Source organism: Aureobasidium namibiae, assembly GCF_000721765.1.
Source record: "Aureobasidium namibiae CBS 147.97 unplaced genomic scaffold scaffold_11, whole genome shotgun sequence".
NCBI classification, from domain to species: Eukaryota; Fungi; Ascomycota; class Dothideomycetes; order Dothideales; family Saccotheciaceae; genus Aureobasidium; species Aureobasidium namibiae.
This window is the reverse complement of record NW_013581198.1, coordinates 336,236-356,629: the sequence shown is the minus strand read 5'-3', so window position 1 is coordinate 356,629 and position 20,394 is coordinate 336,236. Positions and strand designations below refer to the sequence as shown.

The 20,394-nt window shown below is 49.8% G+C and overlaps 12 protein-coding genes across 12 annotated transcripts; 8 read left to right on the top strand and 4 right to left on the bottom strand.

Moving 5' to 3' along the window:
- Positions 1–81: 81 nt before the first annotated feature.
- Positions 82–807, bottom strand: M436DRAFT_49701 (putative AP-2 adaptor complex subunit sigma; the record flags this gene model as incomplete). Its single annotated transcript, XM_013570794.1, has 5 exons — positions 82–183; positions 257–487; positions 598–627; positions 682–721; positions 773–807. 5 exons carry the CDS (start codon positions 805–807, stop codon positions 82–84), a joined length of 438 nt encoding a protein of 145 aa, XP_013426248.1.
- A 462-nt stretch (positions 808–1,269) lies between these two features.
- On the top strand, positions 1,270–3,792 carry M436DRAFT_82954 (uncharacterized protein; the record flags this gene model as incomplete). Its single annotated transcript, XM_013570955.1, has 6 exons — positions 1,270–1,389; positions 1,447–2,077; positions 2,171–2,461; positions 2,513–2,893; positions 2,944–3,489; positions 3,542–3,792. 6 exons carry the CDS (start codon positions 1,270–1,272, stop codon positions 3,790–3,792), a joined length of 2,220 nt encoding a protein of 739 aa, XP_013426409.1.
- A 186-nt stretch (positions 3,793–3,978) lies between these two features.
- M436DRAFT_82953 (uncharacterized protein) lies at positions 3,979–5,977 on the top strand (the record flags this gene model as incomplete). Its single annotated transcript, XM_013570954.1, has 2 exons — positions 3,979–5,298; positions 5,948–5,977. The coding sequence occupies 2 exons, from the start codon at positions 3,979–3,981 to the stop codon at positions 5,975–5,977; spliced, it is 1,350 nt and encodes a 449-aa protein (XP_013426408.1).
- Positions 5,978–6,340: 363 nt separating this feature from the next.
- M436DRAFT_49484 (DNA replication complex GINS protein SLD5) lies at positions 6,341–7,557 on the top strand (the record flags this gene model as incomplete). The annotated part of the gene is made up of 3 exons (XM_013570748.1): positions 6,341–6,511; positions 6,948–7,076; positions 7,207–7,557. 3 exons carry the CDS (start codon positions 6,341–6,343, stop codon positions 7,555–7,557), a joined length of 651 nt encoding a protein of 216 aa, XP_013426202.1.
- A 267-nt stretch (positions 7,558–7,824) lies between these two features.
- On the bottom strand, positions 7,825–9,001 carry M436DRAFT_49639 (alpha/beta-hydrolase; the record flags this gene model as incomplete). The annotated part of the gene is made up of 3 exons (XM_013570779.1): positions 7,825–7,919; positions 7,975–8,742; positions 8,908–9,001. 3 exons carry the CDS (start codon positions 8,999–9,001, stop codon positions 7,825–7,827), a joined length of 957 nt encoding a protein of 318 aa, XP_013426233.1.
- A 433-nt stretch (positions 9,002–9,434) lies between these two features.
- On the bottom strand, positions 9,435–12,379 carry M436DRAFT_73769 (uncharacterized protein; the record flags this gene model as incomplete). The annotated part of the gene is made up of 2 exons (XM_013570953.1): positions 9,435–11,804; positions 12,332–12,379. 2 exons carry the CDS (start codon positions 12,377–12,379, stop codon positions 9,435–9,437), a joined length of 2,418 nt encoding a protein of 805 aa, XP_013426407.1.
- A 41-nt stretch (positions 12,380–12,420) lies between these two features.
- M436DRAFT_49900 (signal recognition particle, SRP9/SRP14 subunit) lies at positions 12,421–12,853 on the top strand (the record flags this gene model as incomplete). The annotated part of the gene is made up of 2 exons (XM_013570831.1): positions 12,421–12,502; positions 12,552–12,853. Coding segments are annotated over 2 exons (384 nt in total), but the record flags the coding sequence as incomplete, so codon positions are not given.
- A 31-nt stretch (positions 12,854–12,884) lies between these two features.
- Positions 12,885–13,708, top strand: M436DRAFT_82949 (uncharacterized protein; the record flags this gene model as incomplete). Its single annotated transcript, XM_013570952.1, has 2 exons — positions 12,885–12,963; positions 13,437–13,708. The coding sequence occupies 2 exons, from the start codon at positions 12,885–12,887 to the stop codon at positions 13,706–13,708; spliced, it is 351 nt and encodes a 116-aa protein (XP_013426406.1).
- A 766-nt stretch (positions 13,709–14,474) lies between these two features.
- M436DRAFT_82948 (uncharacterized protein) lies at positions 14,475–15,233 on the top strand (the record flags this gene model as incomplete). The annotated part of the gene is made up of 1 exon (XM_013570951.1): positions 14,475–15,233. The coding sequence occupies one exon, from the start codon at positions 14,475–14,477 to the stop codon at positions 15,231–15,233; it is 759 nt and encodes a 252-aa protein (XP_013426405.1).
- Positions 15,234–17,633: 2,400 nt separating this feature from the next.
- On the top strand, positions 17,634–18,071 carry M436DRAFT_73767 (uncharacterized protein; the record flags this gene model as incomplete). The annotated part of the gene is made up of 1 exon (XM_013570950.1): positions 17,634–18,071. One exon carries the CDS (start codon positions 17,634–17,636, stop codon positions 18,069–18,071), a length of 438 nt encoding a protein of 145 aa, XP_013426404.1.
- Positions 18,072–18,527: 456 nt separating this feature from the next.
- M436DRAFT_82947 (uncharacterized protein) lies at positions 18,528–19,269 on the top strand (the record flags this gene model as incomplete). Its single annotated transcript, XM_013570949.1, has 2 exons — positions 18,528–19,136; positions 19,207–19,269. The coding sequence occupies 2 exons, from the start codon at positions 18,528–18,530 to the stop codon at positions 19,267–19,269; spliced, it is 672 nt and encodes a 223-aa protein (XP_013426403.1).
- Positions 19,270–19,614: 345 nt separating this feature from the next.
- Positions 19,615–20,205, bottom strand: M436DRAFT_82946 (uncharacterized protein; the record flags this gene model as incomplete). Its single annotated transcript, XM_013570948.1, has 1 exon — positions 19,615–20,205. One exon carries the CDS (start codon positions 20,203–20,205, stop codon positions 19,615–19,617), a length of 591 nt encoding a protein of 196 aa, XP_013426402.1.
- Between the last annotated feature and the right edge of the window lie 189 nt (positions 20,206–20,394).

Sequence of the window (20,394 nt, the reverse complement as noted above, 5' to 3'; positions counted from 1 at the left end):
ACTTCTTTGGTGCAAAAACTCCTTGAACTCCAGTTCTCCCATGGTATCAGAAATGCTTGTAAACCGACGTCCGCACACCGACTACTCAAGTTTGTCCAAATGCTCCAACCTCGTCAACACGACCTGTTTACTCGTCTCTTCAATCTCTCCGGCCAGGAACACTTCATCAAGGATAGCGTAAACCTATTCCACATTCCCGCGTCAGCACTCCATTCATCCATTGACCGCTGTATGCTCTTGCTCTTGCTTTGCTTACCTTGTAAAAGTTAAACACCAAGTCCAACTCACACACGTTCCCAAAGAACTGATCCAGCACTTCGACGAAGAAATGTATGGCTTCCAGGTATGCTAATTCATTGTCGTTTGCGTCAACGCAGGCGCAAAAGAAGAGACCGGCGTAGCGGCGGTAGACGATTTTGGAGGAGCCACGGAATTCGACAAAGTTGGATTGGTGTTTCTGGTCGCGGGGGGCGACGAGGCGGTGGATCTGAGGAGAGATGGTGGTGTTAGAAGGTGTAGTTGCGAGGGAGGTTGCGAGAGGATGGGTTGACGAGACGAATGGTGGGATGATAGGCGGATGGAGTAGGTGATGCGTACCTCGCCTTTTAGCTTTACTTTCTCTTCGTCCTGAAATGCTTGTTAGTGGGCTGCGAGACGTGAGTCACAATGGAGGATGCTTACACTGTACGGCGCATACCATTTGGCCAGGCGCGTCTTTCCCCTGGAGCTTTCTTAGCTTGTGTGCTAGGATTCCAAGTCCAGAGTGACTTACTGCCGGTTCTGTATCAAGATGAAGGAGAGGACCATCGTGCCTGATTTGCTGGACTGTCAGGCCGACGAGAAGAGCACCTTGATCACTGGTCTGGTTGCTGCCATCCAACCTCCACCCCCACGCTTGTCTTGGCGTTTGCGGATGCGGAGTTGGCGGCCGGGAGTCTCTCGCTTTTGTGGAAAGAGCCCTCGATCTTCTTCACGAACATCACAATCAGGGAGCATTCAACGGTTGAAACATTGACCTAGGTCCGAAGAAAGACGCGTGATTGTGTGTCGGTCTTTCGATGCTCTAGACTCACAACCAATACCAGGTAGCTGATTCTCTTTTTCTTGACGCGTCCTCGTTCAGATCCAACATCTGAGCGTCCTTCTCACACTGCGCGAGCTGTTTCTTCGCCGCTTTGTTATCACACATTGAGGAGCACCGTCATCACTTGGAAGTTTTGACGTGTCCATCGAGAGATATTCTCCCACCCGAAATTCAAGCCTATCGTCATGGTCTGGGATAAATACAATCGCCAGAATGGCGGTGTTACCATCGACTTCTATCCCAACACACTCGACAATATCTTCTGGTCAAAAGAAGGCATCATTGCAGTTGGCGGTAGCGACCACGTCAGCCTCTTCGTGGGTCCTACCTTCCTCGATTTTGACTACTACTGACAACCTCAGGTCCCACGACTCAAAGCAATTGCATCAGATGAGAGAAAATGGGACAAGATAAACCTCAAAACAAGTTTCTTCACTCTCGACGACATTCAACTTCAACTCCCCTTGAGCTGGAAGAACTTTTCCATTGGCGAGGAAATGTCAGAGTCCTTCGTCCACGCCCTTGACTGGTCTCCTCCTGGACTCGGTAAACACAAGCGAAGTGTCCTGGCCGTCCTGACTTCCAACCACGTGCTATCGATCTGGGAGTGCGTTGGAAAGCCAGAGATTGCGACAGACTGGGTCAGAGCCTGTGTCATCAACCACGCTCTTCAAGCACACTACAAAGAAAAGGACGTTCGGAGTCCGGAAGAGAGTGAGAATGACCACTTCGAAAGACTGAGGGCAAAGCAACGTATTAGAGCTTTTGCGTGGAGTCCAGCATTACCAGACCCTTCGTTGTCAGGCGCCCCTGGAGACTGTACAACAAAACACCCGTATCTGGCTGTTTCGAACGATCGTGGACAAGTCTTGATCATTAAGATCCAAACCCCTCACGACATATTGATGCCAGAGGCAACACAATGGAGTCTGTCTGTGGCGGCTTCTTTCGGGGTCGAAGTTCCTGATACCAAGAAATCGGCTCTCAGCGCGTGTATGCCAGTGACCTTCGAATGGAGAAGCTCGTTTGTCGATCAATTAGCTTGGAGTCCTTGGGATCTGGACTCTACTAACACGTTGACGTCAGTATTGGCCTTCACTTCTCAATCGTCTTTGCAGTGCACGAGTGTAAAGGTTGACGACGAGAAACATCACGCTAATGTGAACATTGGTCCTGTTGTATCGCTGATGGACGAAATACCCGACACTCAAGCTACCGGGTGTCTCAGATGGACGTCGAAGCTGAATAGTGCAAAAGAAGCATTTCTCGTCTACCCAACACGCAGCTCTTTCTATTGTCTGCAAGCTCAACCAGGTCTTGGTCTTGACTTTAACATCTCGGCACATGACATCAACACTCCTTGGGACGAGATCGCAGGTGTGTCATAGAAGATGGTCTGTATTCTTCACCTTTCTGACTAAGCAACAGGGATGACCTTCGTTCAAGATGACAATGAGAACGTTTCTGTACAGATCGCATATCACCTCGGCTCAGGGACTGATCGTATCACAAGTTTGGCTTTACCATTCACAGCACATTCGGCCCTTGGCTCTACTAACTGGCAGCATGATTTGCTTAGAGGCCAGAGACGGTTCAGCGACGAATGGAATCTTGCAGGCAATGTCATGGCTAGAGCTTACGGGTTGTGTACATCTCCGTTCGGCGATATAGTTGCTGTGAATGTCAGCTTTCACCCGAGCGACGGAGTCGAGTACACAACAAATTCTGATGAGGTCTGCTATCTCATCACGAGCCAGTGTAACGACGACTTGCAGTTTGCTCTCGCCGGGTCTCCTTCAAATGCTTACGGTATGTCTTGCTAGGTCTCTCATTATATTCGCAATACTGACGTTTGACAGAATTGACTGCCGAAGCTTTGCTGTTTAGCTTGCAGAGTCTTGCCGCACGTGAACCCGAAGCTTTTGCTGAAGATGCCGTCGTTGTCGAGCAAGTCATGCAAGCACTCGACCTTACAGAGTTGCCGCCTTCAATCAATCCCAATCAAGGACAGATTACAGAAGACACACCTGTCGAGCTGATCGTCCGTCAAGTGAGGCAAAACATCTTGTTCAACAGTGACAGCGTCAAGAGCAGGATTTCGCAACTACTGAAATACGTCAGAGCGGACATTCCCAAGACCCCGCCGCTTGATGCCACGGTCGTGCTCAAGATTGTCACTGAAATATCCCGTCTGCCGCATTTCGTTGCAGATGCAAGCATCTTGAGTAACTCGATCATGCAGATCCACTGCTTGATACTGGCGAAGCTGCAAGCACGAACTGGCAATGCTGATGCAGACACTTCGCATTCAGAGGAAGAAGAGATTGAGAGGTGCGAGATTTGCCATAGCAATATTCCGTTCGAGAGTCTTCGATGGGCAAAGTGTGTCAATAATCATCAATACCGTAAGTCTTTGAGATTATATGGACACAATGCTGAATACTGACCGCTTATCAGCTCGCTGCACGCTTTCCTTCCTCGCTATCCAAACTCCAGGTACTTCCAAAGCATGCTCTATATGTAACGCTCAGTACATCAATGAGTTTATAATGCCCGGCTTCAAGGCACAAGACAGTAAAGATGCAGGTACAGATGGAGATGAGGTGATGCAAGGGACTTCAGATCAGGAACCTCCGCTATCTTTGGCACGCATTCTTTTCGCGGCATGCGATAGATGTGTCTGTTGCGGAGGCAAATTTACCGGCTAATTTTAGTATGTAACTACCCGCATTCCTCACCACAATGGTGTGTTTACCACTCGATTCTAGTCTTAGACGATACGGCAACACGGACTGTCTCGGCACTATTGCAGAACATCGACAAGATGTATCCAGTCTCATAGCTATCGAAAATAACCAAACCCAAGTCCTCTTGTCGCGCACGACCTTCTGAAGATGGACCCAACGCATGAGATTCGTATGTCAGCCTCGCCTGGCAGAGCATCACAAGTCATACATCAGCACGAAGTAGGCAGTCCAGTACGAAGCGTACGACCAGAGTTCCTGCTCGAGTCCATCAACAGCCAGGCAGAATTTGGACCGCGAACATTTCTAGACAATCCATCACCCGACGAAGAGATACACGTTCCGAATATACCAGACACACATACTTCCCCTCAAGCCGAAGGTGCTCAAGCCGAATCGCTATTCTCCAAACAACGGCGATCGGGTCACTACTTGGGTGGCACCACAGAGCAGTTTCAATCGAACTGTACTCCGGAGCGAAGAATGTCGATGACACCCTCGCCTCGCTCTCCTGTCGAACCTACAGACTTTGAAAGATATCAGCAGCTGACGCGTGAGGCTTGCAAGAGTGGATTCGACAGCGATGAAGATTCGTATATCGGGTCTGTTGAGGAGATGACGCCTGTCAGACCAGCGAGGAGGAGCAATATGCTTGTTGACGGTCTGTTTCACCACAACTCTCCGCGTGCCTTGGAAGAGGAGAGTCCGATCCTACCAAAAGCCCAGGATCTAGCCATGGCGCGTCAGATCAAGGAAGTGCATCACCTCACCATGCAAGCTCTGACAGGTATCTCTGGTTCTTCAAACCCACCACCCACACCTCCGCCGATACCGACGCGTGACTCGCGATACCAGGAATGGCGAAACTCTAGATATCGATCAGTCTCGGCACCAGCGAAGAAGGTCACTGTGGCGCCTCCACCTATCGACACATCTCGGATGGCTATACAACCGCCACATGTCAAAACACCATATCCTTTCCGTGCTATTCACCGCAAAGAGTTTGGCCGTCAGTTCTCAGCCTCAGAACCTACATTGCGCAGCCCTCGTGTGCACGACAGCATCCTCACCCTCAGCATTCGTCGCAGCAACCCGAATAGTCGGCTACGTCTCTCCACTCTTACCATCCCAGCCAATAGTGAATTCAGCGCAGTCAAGAATCGCCGTTCCACTTCCGGAGGGAAAGAATACACACCCCAAGATTTCGATGACGCAGAACTGTTCCGACAACTTCGACGCCACTACAAGAACCTGCTGGGTCCCTGGCGCTACTTCTCAGCCCGAAGCCTGACTATGATATGCGTAAGCGGCGATGCAAGCAAACAAGCAGACTCAGGCTACGGCTGGCTACTCACACCACGCTCCCCTCGCACCCTAGCCCACAAAGGTCTCAACGACACCTTCAGCGAAGAAAAACTGCTCCGCTTCTTCCACGATCCCAGTGCAGCGGGGAAAAGCAGGTATGCGTGGGTGAGCTGGGCGCATAGATTAGCCGATACTCCTGCCATCAGCACACCATTGCCCTTGCCTTCTGAATTGCCTTCTGCAGTGCCGGATAGTGCGCGCACGCCTATCTCTGCTGCTACTACTTCGACAGTCAATAATCGCTTTTCGATGATCAGACGTGCGGAACAGCATGAAGGGCTTGAATTTGTGGTTTCGTGGTCTGTACGGAGGATACTCTTGGCTTTGACACTGGTGCTGGTGGCAAGTTTGGCGGCGACATTGCTTTGGGTGTTTCTGGGGAAGAATTCGCATGGGGATGGTGGTTCGTCTGGGTTCATGAGTGCTGGGGATAGGGTTGTTGGTGGAGTGGTCATGGGGATTTGTGTTTTGTTGATTGGATGTTTTGGGATCGGTGGGTGGATTGGGGTTAGTTGGTTGGTTTTGTAGAGGGGAGGTGCGGTGGGATTTCCTTTTGTCTCTTTCTTTTTTCTCGTTTTTTGTTTCTTTTCAGCAGCATATTTCGTATTGTCTCAGCCCCCCTTTTTAAATCTTCTTCATACTGTTGTGTGTCATGTTAATCGTTGGTGGTTAGATCGAAGGAGAACGACCACCATCTTTAGAAACAATTCCGTTTGAGCTACGATGATTTGTTGTTCACTCACTCTGCTATCAGTTGACTGGTCTCCAGCTGAAAGAAAAGTAAAATATCTACATAGGATGTCGGACTAGAATGATAATACCTCTTGAATAAATACCACTAAATTGACCAAAAGACGCGAACACGGCGCGCCGCGACACGTCATCCCCCACATCCGAAAAAGGCATTCTTGGACCTCCACCATCAATCGAAACACCAATCTGACCACCATCATATCAATTCATCAATCTAACCATCAAAAATCGAAACCGTCGCCAAACTAAACCACCAATCTCCAAACTTCCCCTACACAATCGCCAGCAAACTCACCCAGTTGCTCAAAGAAAAAACAAATTACAGACCACAAATCCAACTAAAGAGCGACACACAAAAAAACTACACTGCGATAAACCCACTGAAAGAAACACGATGAATATCGACGACATCCTCGCTTCAGTGTCAAACAACGAACGAATCCCACAACGAGCTTCTGACCTACAAGCTTTGACGCGAGCTTGGGTGGCAGAGAGATGTGCGCCAGAACTGTTGCCGTATCCGGAAGAATTGGTTGATAGGGTTATGGAGAGGATAAAGACGCAGGTGAGCGAACTCTCTTTTCTTTATTCTTTCATCTTTTTGAACCCATGAAAAGAAAAAAAAAACAATCTTTCAAAGGAGTTTCAATCGCTCTGGGGTGTGTTTTGGAAGAGAGAGAGAGAGATGGAATGTGTAGAGGAACTGAGTCTTTTCGAGAGTCAAGAGTCAGGGGGTGCTTTTTTGAGATTTGTGAAGCCAAAGGCATCAAAGATGACTAAAGAAAGAGGGAACCTTTGAAGAAAGTCACAAGTGTGCAGCAGGAAAAAAAGAAGGCTCTACATGAAGGAAGCAAAGAACCGCTGCCCCAAACACACGGAAAAGGAGAGAAGGAGAAAAACAAAACTCGACAAAAACACACGCCCCCAAATAACAAACTACAAAATAACCAGCCACAAGCCAAGCATAACAACTAACCAACCCTGTGTTGAAAAAAATTTAGATCGAAACCGTAGAAGACATGACGGGAACCATGGACCCATCCGCAAACTTCAACCTCATCATCATACAAACAGAACTCGAACGCTTCAAATTCCTCATCAGATCCTTTTTGCGAGCGAGGATAGCAAAGGTATATTTTCTCCCCTTTCTCTCTCTCTCTATACCTTTCCCCCTATAACCTTTACCCCTTTCTACATCACCACCGCCTTTCCTCCAACCCGAGTCTTTTCCATCCGCTAAACGCATCAAACAACAAACAGCTAGACAAATACCCCCACCACCACCTCCCCTCCGCACACCTCAGCGCCACGGAATCCCAATACCTGACTCACCGCTGCACACTCCTGACCCACCACTTTTCGACTTCATTCCTCTCTTCTTTTCCCGCTCAGTTGCAAAAACTGGATGATCGTGCTGGAGGGATTTCAATGGTGGATGCGCCGGATGTGGACGCAGCGGTTTTCGTGAGGGTATTGAGGGATGCGGGTCATGTGGAGGTGCAGGGGGAGGGAGGGGTGGGTGTGGTGGAGTTGAGGAGGGGGGATGTGTGGTGTGTGAGGTGGAGTGCGGTTAGAGAGGCGTGTTTGAGGGGGGATGTGGAGATGGTGTGAGCAACCGAAGGAAAAAGAGGGCCTGCTGTGGGACAAGTCGAAGTTCGTGGGTTGCCGAGAGAGCAAAAATGCGAGAAGATCGAGGGGCTTATAGACGAGATTTGCATGTTGGGGTGCACAGTCGTAGCGTCGCGAGAATGGGAAGTTTGCCTTGCAAAAAAAGATTGTCGTCATTGGTATCATGGTTTGCTAAGTCTGCAAAGAAACGACAGGAGAACTGATAGAGGAAAAACAATGTGCGAGCCATCGGGCAGTGATGACCAATGCTTAGTGTGCCTTGAGCCATTCAAGCACAACCTCAAAGGCCTGCTTCTGGGCTTGCTTGATGGCTTCATCTTGGTACTCTCCGACGACAGCAAAGCCTGTGATTCGAACATCAGTCAATAGCCCTTGTAGTTCTGTACGAGTCAAACTCACCATGCGGCACTCCAGGATAAGTCCATTCCTGGACCTCGACACCCTTTTCCTTCAAGCTCTTGACGCCAGCCTCGCGCACCTCATCGCTGAACAGCGCATCCTCATCCACACTCAACAAAGCAATGGGGCTCTTGACACCAGTAAAGTCTTCGCGCTCAATGGTAGCACCGTGAAGAATCACAGCAGCCTTGACAGCAGGACCCCTTCTGACCATACCTTCCTCGACTTTGCCAGCGGCCTCTTCACTGACCTCCTTTTGACCTTCGAACACATCTGCTCCCAGTTCGCTGGCAAGCAACAGTGCTTGTCTACCTCCCACACTGACACCCACACAATACACACCACCACCGGCTTGCACCGCATCCGCAAACTCATCCTTGACGGCGTCCAACACCTTGATCAATCGCGGCAACACGCTGCTCGGCGTGTGTCTCGCCAACCACATGTCCAATCTAAAGCTCTTTGCCACCTCTGCAGCTCTGAGTTTCAACGACTCGAGGAAACTGGTCTTGTCGTCGCCAGCAGAGAAGACAGAGTTCGGTGCTGGGTCGTTGCTGAATTGGTCGGGCATGATGACCAAGTAGCCTTGCTCGGCGTAGGCATCGGCTTGGAGTTTGTTGGCGGGGGCATGGATACCGGTGCCTCCTGTGAGGAAGAGGAGGAGTTTGCAGGGTGCGTGAGGGTAGTCGGCGGGTTTGGTGATGTAGCAGTCTACGTCGTTGTATTTGGAGATTTGGCCGGTAGGGGTTTGGGAGGTGGAGAGTGGTTCTGTGGAGACTTGTTGGTGGGGAGTTGTGTGTGAGGCAGTGGAGTTTACTTACGTCCTGCTTGGTGGACTTGGGCTTCTTGGTTCTGTGTTGCTTTGCGGTCAGCTTTGGTTGCTTGCGACGGCTACCCATCACGCGTTGAAGCTGGCGAGACTCACTCCTAGACTGGGTCCTTGATCGACGGCCGAGTCGCCGGGAATGGCACTCTGCTCGGCCAAGTCGCTTTCAGGTGCTCTGGTTGCTAGTTCGTCGTCTGCCATGTTTGCTTGATGTGATGTCCGGAGGGGGTTTGCGTTTCGTGCTTGACTTGGAGCAATCGAGAGGGAGACTTTATCCCCACAGATTCGAGACTCGCTGACGTCGCAGGGTCTTTTCACAACTGTGCAACTGTTATGCAAGCTTGCTTCTGTCACGACCCTGGCCTGAATATTGCATTCATGTTAAGCCATCAGTCCTTCGTCTATCGCTCTTGTAGACATTGATCTTTGTATCAGATGGCATCGCTTTTGTGTCCATGATTTGGTGTGTGTCAACTTCACTCGAATTTTTGACATTTGCACTAGTGTTCAATGTTCTGGACATCTGCAAGTTTGCAGCCCTGAGTGAATCCTCTCCATTGTCTGATATCCTGACAAAAACCATGTTGTATTACAAAGATGCACGCTGCTAGTCCAGATGGATAGGCAAGGCCATCTAATCAGAATCGCTCAGCATATCCTCGCTACCATCATCACGCGCAACATGCGTCGTCAACGCTTCGATGGCAGCTGCGCAGCCGTCCTTCACCGCCTTACGCTCCTTTTTGCCAGTCGCGATCTCGGCCTTTCTGACAACCTTTTGAAGGAAGTATCGCAATCCTTGCACCATATCCGGTACTTCTTGGGCTTTGGAGAACACCTCGTTGACCGAAAGCTCCCACTTGCTACCCTTGGAGTTCTTCATCATCTTGATCAAGATCCTGGTCAACAAGACTTCGGTAAATGTGTTTGTCTTGGGTTGCAGGTAGGCAAAGTTGAGTGTCTTGAGCGCTGTGATCGGGAAACCACCTTCAGTGATGAGGTCTGCGTAGAAGCGGGCGAGGTTGACAATCTTGCGAGTGCTCATGTTCTCATCCTCGTCATCATCGAACGCGTCATCTTCATCATCCGCTGTCATTGCCTTTTCACCCATGCGCTTGAAGATGTCCCAAAGTCCGAACTGGAAGGCCTTGAGCATGCGCTTCTCACCGCAAAGCTTCTTGGCGATGAGAGTATAGTAAGGGTTGTAGGTAGCTTCAGCGCCCGCGCAGTGAACCAGCACGCGAGGGATCTCAAGCTCCTGAGCCTTCTTGAAACCAAGCTTGAGAAGACGAAGGTGTGCATCTTGGTAGTCTGAAGCTGACATGATGGTGACGAAGATGGCACGACGGATGTCCGTGTTCATGCCTTGTTGACGTGCAAGTTGTATCAGATCGACACTGCCATCGTCTGCAGAGACTGTCGTCGAATCGTTCTTCGAAGCCTTGACAACAGGCGCATCGGCATCGTTCTCATCCTTGGCCTGCTTTCCTGGGTCCAGCCAACTTGCACCAACAAGCCACCATTTACCCTTCTTTTCCGTGTCGCGGATATCTGCCAGTCCGATGCGGAGAGGCTCGCTTGCTTTGAGAGACGATCTGTTGTTGAGAGAACCCAAAGTCTTCCTCATTCTTGTTGTATGTTCCGACACGATGGCAGAAGCCACAGCACCAGTCTTGACACGGTTGTTCTTGAGGTTGTTGATAGTCTCAATCATGAACTTTGTTCTGACCGACAAGTTCGCTTCTCCAATCCGAGTGACTTCCTTCTGCACCAAGATGACAATATCCTTCAGAGCAGAAGGATCGTCTGCGCGAAGTTGAGGTCCAGAATTACGGATGATCTTCAACAAGAGTTCTGTGTTCGCTTCGTTGAGCTCTGTGAGGAACAACCGGATGTAGTCAAATACAAGGTTGCAGCCGACGAGTTGGAAGTTGTAGAGTTCGGAAACCAGGGACATCAAGTTTGAAGTCTCCTTGCCTGCTGTGGTGCCTCCAGTGTAGTGTCTGTCAAAGTCATTGACAATACGCTCGATAACCTGAGCACCGAAGTCTGTTCCGATAACCTTGTAGAGGGCGGCCATGAAACCTGCATGGAGGATAAGGAAAGTGTCTTGTAAAGTAGTACGGTCGCAAATGAGTCCAAGCAGAAGATCGATAAGGGTTGTGGTGACATATTGCCGAGGGTTGTTCTGGTAAATCTCTTCGATGGTTTGCAGGATTGACAGAAGGTTCGCTTCGGAAAGACGATTGAGCTGACCCTGGATCTGACGACGGAGACGAGCCAGAGCTTCAGTGTCTGATGAGGGAGCACCTCGCAATGAAGGTGGAATGTACTTCTGGACCGGAGCAGCGCCAGCGGGTACAGGAGCAACGTAGGGATTCTCGCGCACTCTTGGTGCAGGAGCTTCCTCTTCGCTCTCCTCGTCGTCCTCGTCAAAGTCCTCGAACTTCTCGTCGTCCATATCATTATCGCCATCTTCGTCCAGTTCGTCGTCTTCATCCTCGTCCAGATCTTCTTCATCGTCATCTTCCAGTCCATCCAGGTCGCCGTCTTCGTCGCTTTCACCCAAACCGTCCATGATATCATCAAGACCGTCGGTCTCGTCTTCGTCGCCGCTCATCTCCTCATCCTCATCCTCCTCCTCTTCGTCTGAAGGCTCCTGTTCGACAGCAGCAGCTTGACTGACCTTCCTCCTCTTTTGTCGCAACCAATCGTCGTCGTCAGAACGCTTTCTCTTGGGACCGTCTTCATCTTCCTCATCGTCCAGACCTTCCAGCAGGTCGTCCAGTCCATCATCTGCAAAAGCCTTTGATCTCTTAGTCGACTTGATTCCCAGCTTCTTCTCCAGAGCAGCAATTTCGGCATCGTCTTGAGCCAGTCTATCCTTGACGGCTCTCGAGACGTGTGCAGCCGGTGGTGGTGAACCATCCCGAGACTTTGATTTCGGAGGGTCTTGCTTCTTGGTCGTCTTCAAGATTGACTTGGGCCTGTCCTCCTTCGCAGGCTTCGAATTTGGCTTGGGGGCAGGCGGCGGTGTAGGCTCGTCATCGCTCTCGTCGAATTCGTCTCGTTGTGGCTGAGGTTGAGGACGTCTCTGAGGTTGAGGTCTCTGTGGCGGTGGGCGTGACCTTGATTGCTGGTGAGACTGTTTTTTCTGAGTTCTCTCATTCTTGCGGCGCTCCTTCCGTGTCGTGGCGTTCTTCTTGTTGTTGGTGATGTCGCCGCCGATTTGATCCAGCAGCGCTTTGGGAAGCTTCGGCTTGATAAATGAATCGTTCGGACGCATGGCGAATGTGTTTGTTGAAGACTAAAATGGCAAGAGCATAAAATAATTATCTTGCCCGAGAGCTTGGCGGCATGTGAAGTTCCCCACAATCTCGGAGGTGCAGGCAAGCCGCCGCGACTCGTTACAGAACGTACCTGCCGTCGACTGGTGGTTAAGTCAACGGCGTTGGTCAGTAGCGACTTCCTCATCCCACGTCGCTGCCCGCAACGACGCTTGACCAGGTGCTACTGCCCTGTCTTGCATACCACAACCACAATCATGTCATCACATCTCAGCAACGACGAGGTACCCATGCTCGCAATCTGACTATGAGATACCAACCCTAACTTGGAGACAGTTCTTCACCAAATTGACGTCTCTCCTCGAGACGCGCCAACAAAAAGGTCGCGGCAGCATCTTCCTGACACAGAAGCGACGTGCGCAAACATTCTTCCCGTACTCTCGCTCCAGACTGACTCGTCCAAGTGACCTTCGATGACTCTTCTGTCTCCAAACCCACCGACTCTCCTCTCGCCGATCTCGAACCTCCATCAGCACCTCTACCTATCCTCATTCGCGCAACAGATGGCAACTCTCAGACAAAGGACCGCAAAAAGTCGGAAAAGATCAAGCTGAGCACAGTCGTACAACCCGATGATCTGGAAACTTTCTATACCCGCTACGCAGAGGTCTGCAAGCAGGGCATGCAGGCATTGAAGAAGAGAGATCGCAGCAAGAGAAAGAAGCAGAAGCAAGGCAAGAAAAAGGCCCAGGACGACAAGAAATGAGTCAGCTACATCTTCTAGATGTTAACGAGTAATGACGCCTGTTGCACCCGAGAGATGGTCACGTCGGCACCAACTGCGCACCTGGGGACAACGCATCACTCAGAGTCTCTGTACAGCTACAGTGACCAGTGTTCTGTCTATGGTCGATGGTCGGGTTGCACGATACGGACCGTGAAGGATGCCTGAATCCAGACGCTGCAGCAAACGCGGATTGGCAAACCCGCCAGAATGTCTGTACTCTGCGCGTCCATAGGAAATGATTCTGAAGGACGAAATAATCTTCAAGACTACGCTTCGATACCAGCTTGTTCGCACAGCTTTTCACTTTCCACCAATATCCTCGTTCCATGTCTTCACAGCACTATTTGTGAATGTAACCGCACCAGCGAAGGCATTTTGCATTTCTCTCATCAACCACAAATTTCCATCATCACTCCCTCTTTCTGTCCCTAACTCTAAGCACGCGTAACTATCGCCACGCAAACGTTTTCACAAGACAACTCCAGTCAGTCAAACAGCCATCTACGAACAGTAAGATGCAATATCGAATTTGACTGCATCGCAGCTGACCACCACTTTACAGATATGGATCAAAAACCACCCACTCCCAAGAGAGCTACGCATCATGCACCAGCTGATCTTACTCCCTACTACACGCTCAACCCAGAATCTGTGGGAAGCAAGAGGTTGCGCACTGTCAAGACGAACGCCGAGAAATTGGCCGACGACTTGATCAAGGACAACAAGTTCGGACAGCTTATCGAGATTTTGATTGAAGCCCAGCTCGAGGGACACAAGCTCCAGCACAACTCTGCTAGTCCTGAAACACTTGCTGCTCTAAGCATCCAAAGCTAAAGCTGAACTGGAAGTCACAGCATTGATGTCAAAGACTCGTTGGTATATTTGGTGGTCTTGGAAAAGAAAAGACCGGTTGATGGAATTGATAGGTTTCATAGCTTGGCTGATGGACTTGCTGGTCCCTGGGAGAACTGGTTGATGGGCTTGAAGGTCTTCGCAAAGACTGCTTGATGGAGACGACAACTTTCGTAGAAACCGGTCGACGGACTCGATGAAGTCGCGGATCAGAGACTTGACAGCCTGTTGGAAGCGGAGGGTAGCTATCCGAGTCGTGACTTTCAAATCTTGGTTCGGCTTTTCGCTGCGCTACCTGCAACAAACACAAAAGTCGAGAAAAGATCGCGTCCATGGTGGTATAGTTGACATATGTCAAAGACGGCATCTGAGGAGACTGATAGAGATATTGGGTGAGAGACAGGCGAAGGGGTTCTAGGAATCCACTTGGAAAACAGTATAGGAGAGGTTGCGACTGGGGAGGTATAGAAGCACGATCAACGGGAACGTTTCCTGGACAATTTTGAGATACTATGGACATGCACAACAATTCTAGGGATCTCCAAAGCGCTCATGGAGATAGATGAAAGTTCTCTTTGGAAGCGGCTTTAGTCAAAAGAAGATTGTGCATTGAGTCAAATTCAAGGGAGGAACGCGCCTTCCCTGATTCTCTCGACTTCTGCACGCTGTTTTGTCCCCGGTGACAACCCACGCATTTCCCTTCCATCATCCGTTTTCCCGAACGACAGTCAAATCGCAATCATCCACCATGGCACTCGCGCACCTCGACCGCTTGAGAGATTTCTTGAAGGACTTCGAAAATTTCCCAGAGAAGCTCGCGGACCTCGAAGCCGCCACGAAGCGCCTTGACGAAGAGCACAAGAAAATGCAGCAGGACTTCGTCCCCATCGCGAAGTTCCATGCGCTCGAGAGAAAGTTGGACGAAACCCAGCGCATCTTGGCCAAGACCATTGACCAGCAACAACTCAACGACACCACAAACGAGATCGAAACAAAGTTCAATGAGGACGAAATGGACGAATGTCTGTCGGATGCCGAACTTGTCGCCGAGGACAAGGAGATGGGTGACGTGGAGGGCTGCGCGATCTGGCTTGACAACAATGGGGATTTGCAGATCGACCCTCTGATCCTGGATGACACGTTTGATAAGCTTGAAGAGACTTGGGCAGTTCAGAAGGCGAAATTGGAGGAAAGGTGGAACAAAAACAATGGCACAGAGCTCGAGTGGGTTCCAAACGATACCGATACGTCCGATGCGAAGTGCTTATGGAGCATGGTCTTTGGCAGAACACATTTCTGGACCACCGCAGAGTCTGGCAACTTTGCGTGCAGAGCATGCGCGTACAATCAAGCCATTTGTTTCGGCAATACCCAGGGCCGCTGGGAGGCACTGCCTCTGCCAAACGAACTGACGGGTGAAGCGTCTGGAATCACCACGATGTTCGTCTCACCAAAAGCTAGAGTCACCAAGTCGCGCCAAGCACGTGGACTCTGGCCTGCGGGATAAGGGATGAGGGATGAGGGATGATGAATGATGAAGGACGGATGGGGGATGAGGGTTGATGGGGGCTCGGTAGTGTGTCCGTTTGAGCTTACAAACATAGCTTCAGTGGAAGAGACTAAACAGCACTTATCAGAGGTATCAGACTCGGTAGCCTCAGCGGCAGCGGGTTCAGACTTGTTGGCTTCGGTGGCCGGAGGGCTCGGACTTGGTGTCCTTGGAGCTGGTGGGCTTCGAGTGGGTGGCCTTGGTGCTGGTGGGGGTCTGGGTGCGAATGTCTCTGATGGACAGTGTTATGAAAGAAGGAGGGACAGTTTAAAGAAAGCGGGAGGTGAAAGCAGGGACTGCAGGAGGGTTTAAGTAAACACAGTTGACCTGTACTCTAGGCAGCACCAACAATATTGAAGGATGGCTTCTATTGTCGAATTATCCGCACAGCGGCAGCGGCAGCTACAGATAGATGGAAGGTAGGAGAAGCACGGAAAAAGGGTCAAGGGGAACGATAGGAAGGGAGGTTCGTCCGGGGTCTTGATACACGCAAGGCCGATTGTGTTGCGCAAGGCAATCCAATAGATGTCTTTCTTGTGGTCATTATTCTTCTGTTTCTAAACAAAGATGAATGAGATATCAAGAAAGGACTGAATAGCACTCAGAAGTGGTTCATCGGAAATGCTCGTCTACCATACTTTCCTTCCGACTTGAGTCGAGGGTAAAGTTGATATCCACTCAAGATAATTCGTTACTATTGCCTATGAGCAGAATCATCATTAACTTGGCAGTAAAAGATGTTTGCGTAGCATGAGAGTCAAGATATGTCTCCAAAAACGTGAGATGTCGTCAAGAAAAAAGTGGCCGTGCGTCTATTCTCGCATTCAGAAGTCGTGGCAATTCGCCAACCTCAACTTCGAACTTGATGCTCTGAGCAGTTAATCACGCGTCAACTAGCACTATATACTCATCAATATACTCAATTACTTTGTTATACACATCAGGAAGACCGATCCAGAGCTGCTAAAGCGTTACTCGAAGTAGCAGTGAGCTCTGGCCCTTATACGCGTTCGCAAAGCAGAACTCGCGACTTAAGCCTCTTAGAACCACCTCTCTCGCCAGCACCACCTATGTAGTACTAAGGTCAGCCGTCGGTAGAAAAGCACGATCTAGTGCATGATGAGTAGCTCTCTCGAGATGCAGAGTCCACTGCTCCTTATACAACGGAAGTTCCATGCCGTCCCCTTGAGGCGCAAGATCCCGATGCTTTCAAAGCCATTGTTTCAAGGAATACCGAGCACGAGCAGATCTCTGAATAGCATGGCGAGCTGACGGTTGAACTGCAAGCAAATCTCGCAAAATCACATGCAGGATGATGACTCGAGCCTGCAACTCTGCGCTACATGTAAGATGTGATGGTCACGCTCTATGTCCGATAAATCACCAAGATTATTCCAAAACTGCCATAATTCTCTGATCAGCTTTGGGATGCCTGCTCTGCGCTTCTCTCTAGTCTGATTACCTCATACTACTAATGTGCTGCACATCAAGAACATTTTCGTCTCTCTCAAACCTTCCAGGGAAAGGAGCATGATGTTGAGGTGCAGCACAGACTACTTCCGTTGCTACTCTTCCAATCCTCCACCCACTTTACTGATCGTCCACCTCTCACTCTTTCTCTCTCTCCACATGACAAAACTGGCCGTCCGCTCTCTCTCCCTTGCTTTCTTCCGACCACAATACTTTTTTTTTATTCAACACATTCATCCAACATCAAGATATATCAATCAAGCCCTTCTCAGATCTTCATACACGACACACCAAGTTCTCAGACCTTAAGCATATACGCCGAAGTCCTTGAAGATCTCCTTACACAAGCTTCGTCACACTGTAACACCGATGCAAAATCCACCAAGTACTTCGATACTCAATCCCCTTGCACCGAAACGCCAGTTGGCTAACAATACTTCCCTGGTCTTAAGTAGCCAAATTGACGTCTCTGTTTCCTTAACAAAACTTGTACTCCGTCAAGCAATGTTACTAATCCAGATTTTCGTTCGCCCAGGGGACATATACGCAGCTTTCTAATGACCGGGCAGAATCCACGGAAATGATCAAGGGTGTAACAGTAAGTCAGGCGATATTGGGTGCGCGGAAACATACGAGGTTTGCTGGCTGTATCTAACTCCCCATTCCCAAGATTGTTTGCTGAACCAAGTCGATGCGTGGTCATCAAGCACTTCTATCAAGCTGTGACAACCAAGCCACAGCCGGCAAGCTTCCTTGATCAAAAGCAGGATAGTCCCCGGGAGACATACCCAGCAGCATCACACGTCTACCATCACCACAAGAACCAGCAACAAGCATCCACCATCTACACCAAGAAACAAGAAGGATCCCCAAACAATAATTTCTACGATGCGCACCTACAAAATCCAAGACTACCTCCTCATCACCCAACACAAACCCACAGAAACAAAAACCACCATCCGCAAAAACACTCACTTCACCGTCATGTCTTCAGCCCCTCGCAACCACACCTCTCCACGCTGGGAGAATCAGCAAACATTCCGCAACATCGTCACCCACGAGGAGCAAGAACGTGCCCGCAGACAAGGCCGCGAAGTCCCATTTCTGGAGAGCAGGCTTGAGATGCTGAACAGGCATCTGTTGGACACGAATCATCAGTTGAGGGCGAAGCTTGATGAGTTGCATGTGTTGCAGAGAAGGTATGAGGAGTTAAGGAGGGTGAACGGGGAGTTGATGACCACGCGTAGGAGGTTGGAGAGGAGGAATGGGGAGTTGAGTTTGGAGAATGACATGTTGAGGGGGCTAAGTAGGGGGGGAAGGCGTTGAGTGTGCTGAATCAACTTGAAGTGTGAGCGATGAGGCTTACAGTGATCGGGAGTAACGGGGTCAGCAATATGGCATCGGGATCGAGAGAGATGCAGGAGACCGATGATTCTCTGGCGGTATGGTATTGGAGTTGTGGGAGATGAGGAGATGATTGCCGTTGTCTAGTGATATGGAAGCTTGCAGATTTGTGTGAAAATCAAGAAAGATGCAGTAAGCTGTCAATTGCTGCTCACAAGGTTCTAGGAGTGGTATGCAGGAAGCCGTCCATTATCACATGATCGAAAAATATGGACCAAGAATGTGAGACATGATCCGATTGCACTGTTTGGCAGTCAGCCATGTAGTTGAGTCCCAATGATGATTGAGCTTTGCAAGAGCTCATTTTACTGGACGATATCTGAGCGGTTCTCGATCTTTCTTCGTGGCACGGGCACTATCATCAGGACTATGGACAACATGGATGCAGAAGCAGCAAAGGAAGTCCTGGATCTGGTTCAGAACCAGATCAGCTCCATCCTCATACGCAAACGCCAGAGGGAGGAGGCCGCTCTCGAGCACGAGAACGAACAGCTCAAGCTTGAACAAAGACAGTTACAAGACGAGAACGATCAACTCAAGCGAGAGAACAATCTTCTCAAGGGTGACAACCGTTCTCTCAAGGACGAGGATCAACACCTCAAACAGCGTCTGACATGCTCGATCCAAAGATGCTTCCAGGCCAACCAAAGACTGGAGAAACTCAAGCAAAGCAACAAGGAGCTGGATGAAGAGGTCTTGCGCTTAGAAAACGACAAGAAGCAGCGACATGAGGCGTGGCTCGATCTCAACTGTGCCCAGAGATCGTTGAACGAAGAGGCCAAGAGACACGCACAAACTATCAAGACACTTGAAGAACAAGTCCACAAGCTTAATCGAGAAAAGCAGAGTCTCCAACACAGACTAGAGCAAGTGGAACAGTACGAGGTTGCTTGCAAGAAAACAGTGTCCAAGTTGAAGATGAAGCTGAGTCTGGCACTCGAAGACCTCTCTGAGTTTGACAGCAATCTCGGCAACGATACGCTCCTCGTAAGTCACTTCATGGACTACATCTTCCGATTCGAAGAGAGGAGATGCTTCTCGTCTAATAGTGCAGTAGGAAGTCGTAAGATACATCAACAAAGAAGGAGACCATTCTGTGATCGAGATAGATTCAGACTGAAGTTTCTTGATACGAGGGCAGGAGATGGGGAGAAGTGAACGAGACATAGCGAGCAAGATTGTCATTGCCACGAGCCGTATGTCAGAGCGATGGATGGAGACATCTAGAAGATATGATATGTATGATATTAGGATTGCGGAGCTGTGGTCTTTGGGCCGTAAAGAAGCTTGCAGATCTGGATGCAGGTCAGGAAGACGCGTATATGTCTGCTCCTATCTCAAATCGTTCTCACTTCTCTCTTCCTACTGTATCGTTCCGGTGTCGGTATTGTTGCTATTCACTTATGCTCCAAGCAATCCGATGCGTCAGAACCCGTGCTGTCACGTGGTCAGAAATTTCGACGGCTTACATGACCTCAAGGCTCTTGATGTGATAACTTACAAGGCGGTTGAATTCGGCATCGATCGCTAGGCGCAGCTTCTCTCGTGAATTCGAGACAGCCTTCTTAGAGGCAACCTTATACTGTTGCAGCTTGTCTACTTCGTTTTGAAGCCCCTGATTCTTGACTGCGAGCAGACGATTTTCTTCTGCGTGAGCATTCATGGCTTCTGTTTGCTTTGTGGCTCCCTCCTCTGAAATCTCTTTACAGTGCTCAAGGAAGTCCACCAACAAAGTTTGCTCCGCCCGCTCATTCTTCAGTCGTTTGTTATCTGTATCAAGCTCGTCATTCCGTCGCTTGATTTCTGTCAATTCCATGTAGGCCTGGGTGCATTTTTGAGCGGAGGATGTCAAACGCTGCCTGAGCGGTCTGAGCATCTCTTTGGTTGTGCGGTAGTCGCTCTCAAGCTGCTCAATTGTGGTTCTGAGCTTCTGATCCTCGTCCTTGAGTTGTTCGTTCTCGTGCTCCAAAGTGGCCTCTCTCTTGCGTTTACGGGTTACAAGATCTTTCAGGGTGTTCTGGAGGTCTTCGACTTCTTTTGCAGTGTCTTCATCCATGGTGGCAATATGAGAAGATCGTGGTGGTGTCGAGGCCGAATGTAGAGCGTCCGGATGTGTAGTAGCTCTATGGTGAGTGTAGGTACTTGCGTCTGAGAGACAGTCTCGGCAAAGGAAGCCAAGGTGGGACAGAGCGAGAAGATCTGAATTAGGAAGGAATACCAGTAGGGAGTGAGTACAAGGATGAGT